This window comes from Lupinus angustifolius, chromosome LG06, assembly GCF_001865875.1.
Source record: "Lupinus angustifolius cultivar Tanjil chromosome LG06, LupAngTanjil_v1.0, whole genome shotgun sequence".
Taxonomy (NCBI): Eukaryota; Viridiplantae; Streptophyta; class Magnoliopsida; order Fabales; family Fabaceae; genus Lupinus; species Lupinus angustifolius.
This window is the reverse complement of record NC_032014.1, coordinates 23,085,672-23,099,646: the sequence shown is the minus strand read 5'-3', so window position 1 is coordinate 23,099,646 and position 13,975 is coordinate 23,085,672. Positions and strand designations below refer to the sequence as shown.

The 13,975-nt window shown below is 28.2% G+C and overlaps 1 protein-coding gene across 1 annotated transcript; it reads right to left on the bottom strand.

Moving 5' to 3' along the window:
- LOC109350266 (omega-3 fatty acid desaturase, endoplasmic reticulum-like) lies at positions 1,108-4,134 on the bottom strand. The gene is made up of 8 exons (XM_019591465.1): positions 3,765-4,134; positions 3,510-3,599; positions 3,331-3,397; positions 3,084-3,176; positions 2,671-2,856; positions 2,503-2,583; positions 1,602-1,739; positions 1,108-1,495 (listed from the first exon to the last, which is right to left on the bottom strand). Exons 1-8 carry the CDS (start codon positions 4,052-4,054, stop codon positions 1,304-1,306), a joined length of 1,137 nt encoding a protein of 378 aa, XP_019447010.1. The 5' UTR covers positions 4,055-4,134; the 3' UTR covers positions 1,108-1,303.

The following is a 13,975-nucleotide window of genomic DNA, read 5'->3' as shown; positions in this document are numbered from 1 at the left end:
ATTGAGATTTCAATAGAAAAAATAAGTCAACTTTAAAATAAACAACGCATGGTGCAGGAACTTCTATTTTTTGTTTCTTTTCCCACAAAAATAAGCCGAAATTATAATGGAGATAAGTTAGCAAACATATTTATGCTGCAACTTTAAGCTTGTTTTTAAAATTAAAATAAAAACTACAACTTTCATCTACACCAAAAGTGTATATGGACATATATTCTCATTAAATCCACCAATACAATAATGATAATTATGGTTTAAATTACTTCCTGAGTTGGCCTCAAGAAAGCTCTTGTCTAATATTAAATAGCGCAGTACTGAAATATGACTATAAAAACTATAAGAAGTGACTCAAATGAACAATAAATTTGGATTTACAACAAATTGTGAATAGTTATAATTAAAAGTTATTTATTAGTTATATAATTAAAAGTTATAATTTGAATCATGTTTTTTTAAAATGTGTAATATCTATGTATCGTTAGCGTAAAGATTTATATTAATTACTATATTATTTATCATTTATTTGTATTTAATTTTTCTAAAGAATAGATAATGATTAAAAATAAATGGTGGATAATGGACTGACAATATACAAAAAATTTTACATTACCCAAAGATATATATTTTTCTATCATACCATATTATTATAAGGCCAGATTCACGTGTATTTCCATTAAACCCACCAATACAATAATAACAATTATGGTTTAAAGTACTTGGTCTCACCTTCTCTCAAATATTGGAGAGTCGGGTATTAAAATATAACATTATCGGAGTCCAGAAAAGATTTGAATTCAGTTGGGCCTATGTGGTAAATACACCCTCTATGCAACATTATTATGCGGGGTTACTCTGAGTACCCGGAGCAATGGTGGAATTGAAATACCAAGTGCATGACCGTACTATAATGTAATTTGTGTGGCAGCGCTTGATGCAGTACCGTGTTAGTTACAAAGTCACGTCACGTTATTTGTATTTATTCAATTAAAAATACGACAATGTTACAGAGCCATCTTGGTTATAAATTACCCACATGTGAGTGTTCAATGCAAGCGATGAATTATAGCTAAAGATGAAACCAACAATTCAATATAATAATAATAATAATAATTAACCCACTTCTACATAAAATTATTCCGTATAGTCCAACCATATATTTTTGCCTCCTTGAATTTTACAAGGGACCCATATTTCTACGGATACTAATTAATACGAAAGATGTGACCAACTAAAAAGGTTACATAAGGAAAATTAATCATAGAGTAGCATAGCACATGCATAAATTTGTGGACCCAAAACATCATCACTCAAACTTTGTGAAAGAATATTTCTGAAGCTTAGGATCATTTTGGTAGTAAACAATGTCTCCAGTGTCACTCACGAAGTGATCTTGCTTTATACTATGTAGCAAGTACGTGATTAGATGGAAAGGGATTGGACCAGATTTTTCAGGCTCACGATAATATTTTCCAAGCACTGGTTTTGCTGCTTCAGTCTGTTGTGTGTTAAAATAAAATAAGAGCAACTTTAGGGTCATAGAAAAAAGAGGAAAAAATGTACATATTTCTCATTTAAGTAGGGTGAGAAATAATAGAAATTACCGCTTCAATTAAATGGTAATGAGGAATTTGAGGAAAAAGGTGATGGATAACATGGGTGCCAATGTCATGGTGAATGCTGTTAACCCAACCATAGTCACGGTCCACGGTTGTAAGACCACCCCTTAGATAGTCCCACTCCTGTCAAAGTACATAGAAAATAACATGTTTTATAATAAGTTAATATATTTTTTGACACTATACAATTTTTTTACATTGTCAGTAAATAAATATTAAAATCAAATTTGTGTTTAAAGGTAAATAATAATATAATAAGGAAATCTTTCATGAATATATAGGAATATCATCTAGTGTAGTCATTTTGCTTTTATAATATACCTTAAAGTGTATGCATAAAAAAGGATAAAAAATGAGGGACAAATGTAAATAGCAAAATATGAATAATGTCCTTTTTTACATGAGAGACATCAAAGAAGAACCTCTCTTATGGGAAAAAAAGAGACAGAGAAATGTAATAAAGAGCAATTATATAATACTTCTTTATTCTTTTCTTTACCCTAAATAAAAGTATATTCCCTTTTCATATTCTTTTTTGTGGATAAATAAATATATACAGTATCATATATGATAGAAGTCTATCGTATATATTCACCATGGTTTCTTTTGTTTTAAATTATCACATAGCAAATTCAACCAAAAAGTCGGTGAATGTAGGTAAAGGTACTTTGGTGGTCATCAACTTGTGTTTAAATTAATTAAAATATAATGTCAACTAGACGTTAGTCTAATAGAGTAAAACGGCCTAAGGCCAAGATCAAAAGTTCGATTTTTATAAGTATTACTTGTTAGGAAGACAATCACGATAGCTTTGGTTATACCAAAAAAAATAAAGTATAGATCTAACACCCTAAAAATGATGGAATAAACAAGTTTGTTATGTTACCTGGCCGCGGTACCAAGGTAGTTTCTGCTTGTAACCATGGTGGTGCAAATATGTGACAAAGTCCAGCCACATGACGAAGACCTATAGATATTTTAAAATAAGTGAATAACTATTGAACTTTTAACTAATTAACTTATAAAACAAAGAATGTCTTAATGTAATTATTACCAGATAGGGTACTCCATAGACCTTAAACATTAAAAATGGACCCAATGTAATGGATAAATAGAGAAGCACAGAAAACATGATGGACCAACATAGGGTTGAAGTTATCACATCTTTTCTCTCGGAGGGAGAGAACAAGTTGCTGTATGGATTGAAATGAGAGCCCTCTTTTCCTGGGCTTCTGTACCACTGAAAATTAACTCAGATAAGAGAAAATAATGGGATCCTATAGCAGAGTACATTGAAGATCTTATAAGTTGTCTAGAGCTAATGATAATAAAGTAAAAAACAAACATGTCATGTTTTCATTTGCATGAGGCAGTATATATGAGAAATGATATGAGACAATAGATAATTAAAATAATAATGTAATCCTTAAAACAAATTAAAATTGAGAATAAAAATTAAGCTCTCACCAAGTAAAAAGGATATGCAAAGATTGGGAAAGGCAGAGTGAATCTCAAGAGTTTAGTCGTGTTGTCTAGATTCTTGTAAATCTTTTCTGGCAGCTGAGATAAAAACACAATTAAAATAAAGTAAACAAACATAATCATGAAAAGCCTCATAAAGTTTACACCTTTAGATTTCTTTTATGATTTTTTAGGGAAACCAAATCTATGCACTGATTAATTAAAGAACAAATGTTGAAGGCAAAACACATACTGGAACCCATGATTCATCCTTCTCAACATGTCCATGGTGTTGATGGTGAGTTTTATGGCTAATTCTCCTGAAAAATCCATTTAAAATGGTATTATAATGTTAAATCAGATTCAACACTTGGTAGATAAAAAAAATAACTTTAAGGACAAAGTGAAAAAGAAAAGCTGCTAAAAACTAACCATCCATGGTATGGTACAAGAATTGATGAGTGCAAGATATGGCCCACAATGCTATTCAGCGTGGAACTGTTTGAAAAGCTTCCATGGCCACTGTTCAAAAATGCATAAAAATATATCATATAACAACAATCAAACATTTAGAGTCAGATACATAAATGGAACAATATCATATAACCAAACAAAATAAACCTAAGCATTAAGCAAACATAAGATAACAATGAGTGAGCATAGAATTAAATGAATAAATAAAATTACCAATCATGTCCAAGAACAAAAAGAGCCCAGAACATTGTACCCTGAGCAACCCAATAAAGTGGCCAAAAGAACCAACTATTGAACCAAATTGCTGCACCAATCAATGCAGTGACTACAATAACATCTCTAAGAACATAACTCAGAGACTTCCATGGATTCTTCACCCAGCAATGTTTAGGAATGGAAGCTCTAATTTCTGCTATCTTAAAGGGTGGTGGAGCACTTGGATCAAAAGAACCCTTCTCTCCATTCTCTGCACCATAACTCAGAGGCTTTGATTCTTTAACCATTGTTGCTCTTGGTTAACAATGCCTCTGTGTTATACTAGGTTGTGGTGGAAAGAGGGACTATAAATATAAATACATGAGATGCGTGTAAAGATAGATTTAGATTAATTCTTTTATATGAACACATCGGTCATGTTTATGTAATAGTAAAGAGTAAAAATAATAATATTAATAATAACAAAATAATATTTTTTTAATTAATTTACCTTTTTACCTATATTGCATTGACTGTGACATTGTCTAGCCAGGTATGTGATGGGTACTAAACCACAGTTAAGAACAGGGTGGAGTGAATTTATTAATTGTTCTAAGGGAATAGTCCCACAATTTTTTTGTTAAATGAATTAAATTTTAATTGTTTATCATTTATCAATTATTTTTGAGGTAATAGTCTTTTATCAATAATTATAAAAAGAATATAAAAAATTATGTTAACAAACAAATAAGAGAATATCATTATTGAATTTTTGTAGCAAATTAATGTCAATTAATTTATATATTATAAATAGAGAGTTCGTTTCACGAAATGATTGGTAACGTATCAACGCAAAATAATTTAAACATTTTCGAAATTCAAAAAATTTGGTTACATTACATTATCAAATAAGGAAAATTATATAAAATATCAAAACATATAGAAAATTATGTAAATTTAGAAGGAAAATATCGATTAAATCAAATTATGGTTGGGATACAAAAAAGAAAAAGTTAAATAAAAATCAAAATATATACAATTTTATACAAGAGAATAAAATATCTCCCGTTATAAAGAGATAATTTATCTTTTATAACTACTAAATCATGACATGTGTCATATTTGATCATTTTCTACAAAAGTATTTCTAAAAGTAAATAAAATAGTACATATATCATACTTTTACTAACATGAGGATATAAGTTATCTTTTGATACGAAAACATATTTTATTCTCTTTTATATAATTTTAAAAGGAAAATATTAATCAAATAAATTATATAGAGATAAATAAACTTTGGGATTAAAAAATATCTACATTGTAGGGTATCCACAGGGTGGATAGATGCATTATAATACTCTTACATATTCATAATTTTATTTCTTAAATAAACATTTTATGTAATATAATTTCTTACTTAGAAGTTATATATAATATATTTTATTATTACTTCATAACAAAATTTAGTGATTAAAATATAGTAGGAAACTTATTATATACATATTATTATTTATATAATAATTTATATATATATATATATATATATTAATTAATTATTATGGGAGTTATAAGATGGTCAAGTCTTAATGGTGAAGAAATTATGGAGTGAAATAATAAAGAGATTGAAAGCTTAAATCACATACACCACACAACACTAATATTCTAACATTTATCTATCAAGGAATATTAAGAGAAAATGTACATCCTAGACTGATTTGAAATATATATATTATTTATTGAGAGAAAATGTATATATCAACAATGTATGAGTTTTGTACAATGTCACTATAATAATTACGATCAATATTTAATCATCATCGATTCTTCAAAAAAAAAATCCAAATGAATGGTAGATGATATAATGACTATGTATAATCTTTACATTGATGATACATAGATATTTTTCTCTTATTTATAACTCAACAAGCCCAAAATTTATATTTTTGTAAAAGACATGATTTTATAATATTATGGATCTGCAACTTAAGGAATGTTATTATCGTTTTTGTTTTTATGAGACAAATACTCAGTTATTTCTTTGTATGTCTTGTCTGAGTCTAGATGATTTCTTTTCTAGTTTGATATGACAAAATTGATTGAATTTGCAAAGTTGTATCCACGTGATTTTTTTCAACTAATTTGCTAATGTTTGATAATCAACTTGAGACTATATCATTGATATACATAACAGTGTTGAATTTTCATCTTTAAAAGGAATCAATAATTTTTAAAATAAATTGGTTGAAAGTGGAAGACAAAGTATTTAACCATTAATTTATATTTTTTGAAGTTAGTAATACAATTATAGAAAGAGTTTTTCAACTATGAAAATTGTGATAAATAAATTGCATAATCGAATGGAAGATGCATGGATGAATAATTATCTCGTGATTCATATATAGCAATAATCATTCAACAATATTCACAACTAATTGATTATTCACTCATTTCAAAATATGAAATTACAAATAGATTAATTATAAAGTATATAATTTATTTGATTAAACATATTTAAATTATATTTTATCTTTTTATAATTGAATATATATATATATATATATATATATATATATATATATATATGAATTTGTGAGTATGAGAACTAGCAAATACTCCTTGCCATGAATGAAGATTACCCCTTCTATTTCTATTTCTGTTTCATTTAATTTTCAATCCAATTAAAAAGTGACACCTAATTAAAAAGAAAATTTATAAAAAAAATAATAATTTTTTTATATTACTTGATAAATTTGATTGATTTAAGACATAAAAGGAGAAATTTTTTTATGACATGTGATCTTTTTTTCCCTGCCCCATTGTCTTCACAACATAAATTGTTGAGTTTATTCAAGTGTGAAGTCCCACATTGGATATGCGGGAAGGAGTGAAAGAGTTTATAAGAAGGAAAGACTCATGTAACTAATGCCTTAAGTTTTGGTTCAAGACGTGGTGTCTCACTTGTGACTCTTCACTCTTCCCACATACTCATGTAACAATGGAACTCCCTGGTCGCAGTCTGGTCCAACAAGTGGTATCAGAGCCAATAGTTATAACAGTCATTTTCCCACTATTGCATCCATATCACTTTTGAGTATTTACACATTTGAAATTATTTTCCCTACAATATCAAAGTTTCACATCCTTATCTTCTTTCTTCTATGAGTGTGTTTGCTAATGTGCAATGTAATTTTTTTTTTTTTGTAATTTATTGATGCATTAAATTCGACATTTCAATATGCAAATAACATATAATTACATGTTTTCTTTATTTGCTCTAAATGATCAAAGTTTCACATCCTTATCTTCTTTCCTTCTCCTTAGTCTTATAATTTTTATGTGAATATGTTTGCTAATGTGTAATGTGAGTCTTTTTACAATTGTTTATTAATGCAATGGATATTATGTTTCAACATGCAAGTAGGAGTGAACAAGTAATGAGTTAGTGTGTGTATTCGTTTCTTCTTACTTTCTCCGATTTCTATTTTTTATTTTAATTTTTAATTTTGTTAAAATCACAGCTCTAATGTTCTTCCATACGAAACCTTAATTTATTAATTCATCACTATGATTGAAATGAATTGAGTACACATTTTGGATGACATGTAAAGGAGATGGGTGATTGAGCTACATCATTGTCAGAGATTGTGAGAGATGCTTTTCAATGTTAAGATGAAGATGAGATCTTTACGTGATGTCTTATTTTATGACATTTATATTTCCCATTTTTATTTTTAGTGGTGATAAATTATTAGTAAATTTATTTATTTTCCTTCTTTATTCTCTGTGTTGTCACTAGATATGGCAATTGGTACGTGACCCATGGGTATCTATCCATTATACTTCAACATGTTACATCTGGATCTGTGTTTTTAGATTCACAAATGATTTAATTTAAAGATTTTGAAACATATTGTTGTATAGATCTTGGTTCGTGTAATGGGGTACTTTGACCCTGGTGTATCCGAATGCATAATCCCTTTATAAATCTCTACATATAGGTAAGATAACTATAATATCATGTCAATCACACTGGTGTTGTTATATTGTTAATCCATAATAGTAATATTAGGCTAATTCATAAACTTAATTCCTAATTGTGTTCATTAAACAATTACTTTTGAATAAATTTTTCATCATAATGCTGAAATAGTGACTTTATTTTTTACGTTTGTTTAAGTAAAATGAGTTATGTATAATAGATAATTTTTTTAAATTATATTTTATAATTTTTATTTTATTTTTTGACTAAATAACATATATGATTACAAGAAATAATAGCATAATTTCATAAATTATTCACAATTATTTTTAATATTTTCTAGATTTTTAAGTACTTGCGAATCTGCTGGGTATCTAAGGATCAACAGGTAGCATCCCAACGACTACCCACACGAGTCAGGACCATCCATGACCAAAAATATATAAATAGGATGATCCTAAGTAATGTATTACCTGAACTCGTCGAGAACCACTATCTTCCCTAGTTGTCACTCATTAAACATTAATGATAAAAATATAACACTTTTTGCATTAATAATGATTATTAGAATTTTAAATTAAAAACTTCAGTATTACAGAGACATCCCTTTAAGTTTTTATGAATTTCACAAATTACTCCTTCCTTTTTTTTCAAACCACTAGTAATTTATATAGGCATGTTATTCTCATTACCTCTGCCATTAGTAAACTATTAAAAGACAATATCACGTGCATAACATATGTATTTAATGAAATATTATGAAAAAATACAATTTTTTAACTTCATATAAAATATGTTTCAATATAGTATTCACAACCTGCTTGATAAAATGCTTGAAATAATTATATAGACTCACTATTTAACTTTGTAGAGAACTTAAAGGGAAGAAAAAATAGAAACATTACCAACTCAAAATTGTTTGCTTACCCAAGAACTATGTAATTATGAACATATGAAAAAATAGTGTTGTTAGGCGCCAACAATGATAATGCTATGCTGCGACAACATTTTATCAAGCATTTAATAAAAATCGCACAATCCAAACAAATATTTCATCAAGTATCTTAACAGCGATAACATTTTATCAAGTAATAAGGTGTGAGCAGTATATTGAAATATATTTTATAAAAAGAAAGAAGAAGGGTAACCACATAGACAACTTGGAAAATGCATTGTTTAAAAAAAGTGTATTCAGAAACGGTGACCCTAAACCAGACAAAGGTGAAAAAATAGGAATACAATTTGAGAAAGAAAGAGAATGTGCCTTAAAGAAAACAAAAGTTGTGTTTTTTGAATTAGAGGGTATTTAGTATTTTACTCCTCCATTCTAATTTTTAGTTAACAATATTACATTAAATAGATGTATGTGTAATTGTAAAAAGTGAAGGATAATACATGTAATTTTATTAAAACTAAGGGAAAATCCAAGTAATTTCCCTGAGTTTAAAAGCTATGATATCAATTTTATTATTAGCAAAAAGAATTTTTTTTTGAGTTTAAAAGCTATGATATCAATTTCATTACGAGCAAAAGAAAAAAATTAATTATTGAAATAATAAAAAATAATTTAGAAACGCAATAATTCCAAATAATTCAATTTACATAGACATAAAAACAATTCAATTTTATCTTTTCTTAATTTCAAATTTACATAGAGGTAAATCAAATGCATTAACGACTATTAATGACTAAAATTAGGAAACAGGTAAAAAATGTCTTAGTGTTGACAACAATTAGTTCAAATGCATCGATGAAAATTGATACCATACCAGAATTAGAATAAATAATTATAATTGGAATAAAAAGTTAATATTTAAACAAAAAAATAATAAACATGGAAACTAAAAATGGAATTAAAATTTGTTAACTAAATATTTCAATCACAAATTCTTAAGGGGTAATTGGGTTTTAAATGTGTTCACACACTTTTTTGTCTAGTAAGCAAGTTGAAGCCTACAAGATAAGTAATTATTGAGATATTTATTAAAGTTAAAAAGTATAGCTCCAAACCAAAAAGTCCGATTAGATTCCAGTATGACTAAAATGTCAAAAGTTTGATTCTTACAGTAACATTTGTTGGGAGGGGTAACCATAAATTCTGAAAAAATTAGTTCATTGCCCAAAAAAATGAGAGAATACCATTGGTCTTACAAAAAAAAACCAAAATAATTAATTGACACCTTTATGAGCTATATACGTACACTGCTTAAGCTAATTAATGTAGCCCTTACACTTTTATGAGCTATTTAGTTGTTTCTTCAAGCTTAAAAGAAGTTGTTGAAACCTTTACATTCAAGAGTGGTCTCCACTCCTTTATTACACTTTTACCCAATTATTTAAGCCTCACAACCACAAACCCTGATGTAAATTAACTTTAGGTTCTACTATTTTTTTCAAAAGATGAGATATTTTGTCTAAAAAAGTGTGTCACTTCATGTAGTGTTACTTGTAATTGTTTAAAAATACTTAATTATTAAATTTTTAACTTAAATATATTTTTTCAACCAATCACAAATTCATGATACATGAAATAATACACTTTTGGGAAATAAGACATGCTCCCATTTTCAATTTATACATAAGATATGTTTCCTCTTATTTTATGCATATGATTTAGTTAGGAGGGGTAGATGTGAACATTCATCATACCCTTGCCACTCTATGGTTTACTTTAAATTAAAGGTGTTAAAATGGGTAGGTTTGATTGGTCCAGTCCGCCAAAGCTCAAAAATTTATAGGACTTGAGGTATTATTTTAAGTACTTTTTACTAAATCTGAACTTTTTAGTCCGGCGCAACCGGATTCTATTAAAACTAAGTTCGGGCTGAGTTTACCTGGGTGGGTTCGGGCTACTCGTTTTTCCTTATTTTATTAATCTCAATTTGAACTTTAACTTGGTAATAAACCTTAGGTAAAAATTATTTTACAAAATTTATAATAAAAAATATCTAATAAATATTGTGTTATAAACTTTGAATAAAAATAGAGTCATTTGTATAACATAAATATTTATAAATTACAATAATATTATAAAGTTACGTATTATGTTATTTTTCATATTTTGCATAATATCCTTTTGAGCACAATAACAAAATAATGCACCAAATCAAATAAAAAGACATTAAATCAATAAGATTCCACTTTTCATTTCTTAATTGTATATTTAATTAGATTTAATTTATACAACAAAAACATAATAAAGAAAATAATTTTTCTAACAAAACTAAAGACAACATAATTGTTTACCATAGAGAACTTCACACAATCAAATTTAACGTAATAGTTCATACTAAAAATGTTGATAAATAACATACAAATGATCTTCACACAAAGTAAAGAATAACAATCATATATTACGATGATGATTATACTTTGACATATAGAATTCATTCTAAACTTGAGTCTATAATATCACTACTATAAACCAAAGTGATAATATTTTAATAGTATCCAAATGTTTGTATATTAGAGTGAAGTTACAAATTATATTATGTTAGAGAGAGATTACAATATAAATGAGAGGTTTAATATGAATAATTTTAAAAATTATATGTGTGGACTTGACATAATATCTTAACTCAAACAAAAGGTATTAGATCTATAAATTAGGTTGCATTGGACATAACAAGTGTGTTAAAAAGTTATACATTAATATCAAATGATATATATAAATGTATATATTTTTAAATAGATTAAATATGTTAAAATTTAAATAAATATTTTTTAGTATCATGCGGGCCGACCCGCCATAACCCGCAACCAGCTTAGGGCGGGTTCAGGCTACAATTTGATATGCATAAATTGTATCCAGACTTTTTAACCCCATCCATTTTAGCTTGATGTCAATGTAGGCTAGCTCAAACCTGTTCGTGTAGCCCGTTCTGACACATCTACCTCAAATATACATTGGCTATGGGTATCCTACATATGTCACTCTAAAAGACATGTTCCCTTAACAAATTATACAAGGGTAGTTACACTATGGATACATAGTTGCTCTCAGTGGCTCCATTATATGTAAGAGTATAAGTGGTTCTGGATTAAATTATAAAATCGACTTTATTGAACTAAACTAAATCGAAAATTGTGGTTCAGTTCGGTTATTATTTAAGAGCCATTCATAATCGATCCAGTTCACAATTCTCTAGGTTTCAGATCCATGAAATCGATGAATCGTTAATAATTAAGTGATATTTGATAAAGATAAGTATAATTCTCCCTCATGAACTCATATAATAAAAAATGTAACTAAACAAGTTTTTATAATTTATCATTAAAGTGAGTGTAGTTAATATTTTATATTTAGGGAAAATTAACAAAATCTCATATAGGAAATATAACACAATATCAAAGCTATAGATAAGGGACAAAATTTAAGAGGTACTATAGGCATTTACCATCTTAAGCTTCAAAATACTTATTCATCTCTTCTATAGACATTTCATTTTGATTTTACAAGTTGTTTACAATAATCATGATTGACTTTTACCCAACATATCATTTTTACCTGTTGGAGCGGAAGACCCATGGAAAATATATAATAGAGAAAATGACACTGAGAATTAATGTGGTTCGACAATTTGCCTACGTACACAACTGAAGAACAACAAGGATTATTCCACTATGATAAAAGAGAACTACAAGTATTTCACTCACTTCCCCAAAACCAAGTACACCCAATTTCACTCTCACTCAAGTATTTCTCACAATTAGAACAAGAGAACAAGAAGAGAGAATATAGACTAAGCTAAATATTTGGTGTATCTTACAATGACATGGAACACTCCTATTTATAGCTAAAGCTCTTGAAGATTATGTGGCCAAAGGAAAAAGTGCATTAATGTTGGTTTCACCATAGCCACTTCCTTTTATTTGGCTAGAGATTCTCCCTTTCTTCAAGATGATCTTTAGCCACGTCTTTTTTGCTTGGCTCAAGAAATTATTTTCATCATCTTATTCTTTTAGCCAATAATCAATAAATTTTCACATTGGCTAAAAGACTACCATAGTTATTCTCCTATTACTCTTCTTCATGCTCATTAGAGATTCTGAATATTAATCAAGTCCAGACAATGTCTGAATTTGGTAGTTGGAACTGACTTCGTCATCATGTCCGCCGGATTATCTGCAGTGGGTATTTTCTCCACTCTAACAACTCCTCTCTCCATTATGTCTCTGATAAAGTGCATCTTGTCGTGACCCTATTTTCGGTTGGAAGACCGACTCTACGACTTGGGAGGAGGCGAACTCGATTTCTACCGCTCCCGATTGATTTGGAGTCGCCACTACGTTTTTTGCGGTTAAACGTAGAAAACACTCTTTATGCCCAATTTGGATAAAATGGTCTTTAGACAGAGATTCTGAACTTGAGAGTCGATTACGGATCGGGGAAGGTATTAGCACCCCGTCCGCCCGTATTAAAACGGTACCCTCGCTAATAACATGGACCTTTATACCCTTAACAATTATTTATTTAAAATTATTTATTTTTATTATTGAGTCTCACAATATCGACTTTGGTCCTACGTACCTCTATTAAGGGGATCAAGGCTTACGTAGTTCTAGTTCGAAAATTGTTTAGCCACTTTGGTTAATTGTTAATGTTTTAGAAAATATCGATTAATTTATTGAATTGGTTAATATATAATTTTTTGATTTAATGAGACTAATAGTTTTAGAGACAGTGTAGGTCGTAGACCTTCTCCTCGTTTTCGGGGAGTTAGAGACGACTCGAACCATAACCTTATTATAAAAGTCCTACTTTATTTGGTAAAATAGTTTCTAATTACTTATATATATAGAATTCAACGATAAAATAGTTTATTAATTAATTATATATATATATATGGAATTAATAGTTTAGAGATAGTGTTGGTCGTAGACCCTCTTCTCCTTTTTCGGAGAAGTTAGAGACGACTCGAACCATAACCTTACTATAATAATCCCATAAAATTTATTTGGCAAAGTAGTTTCTAATTATTTATGCATATAGAATCTAGTGATAAAATCGTTTATTAATTATATATGTAGGGAATTAATAGTTTAGAGACGGTGTCATTTTCGGAGAAATTAGAGACAACTCGAACCGTAACCTTACTATAATATTCCTAATTAAAATAGCTAATGTCTAATAATGGATACTTTCAATTCCTTACAATTTCACACCAACTATATCAATAATAAATTACATATACCAAAAATAAAAATAACAAAAAGAAAACTTATTGAGTTAATTAGAAGGGCTAACCCC

Bases quoted from the DNA above. Each gene is read 5' to 3' on its own strand.
- LOC109350266 (XM_019591465.1), bottom strand. From the start codon at position 4,054: ATGGTTAAAGAATCAAAGCCTCTGAGTTATGGTGCAGAGAATGGAGAG. The intron at 2,857-3,083 runs GTGAGAGCTTAA...GTTAATTTTCAG, and splicing joins TTGCATATCCTTTTTACTTG to TGGTACAGAAGCCCAGGAAA. The intron at 1,740-2,502 runs GTAACATAACAA...GTACTTTGACAG, and splicing joins TACCTTGGTACCGCGGCCAG to GAGTGGGACTATCTAAGGGG.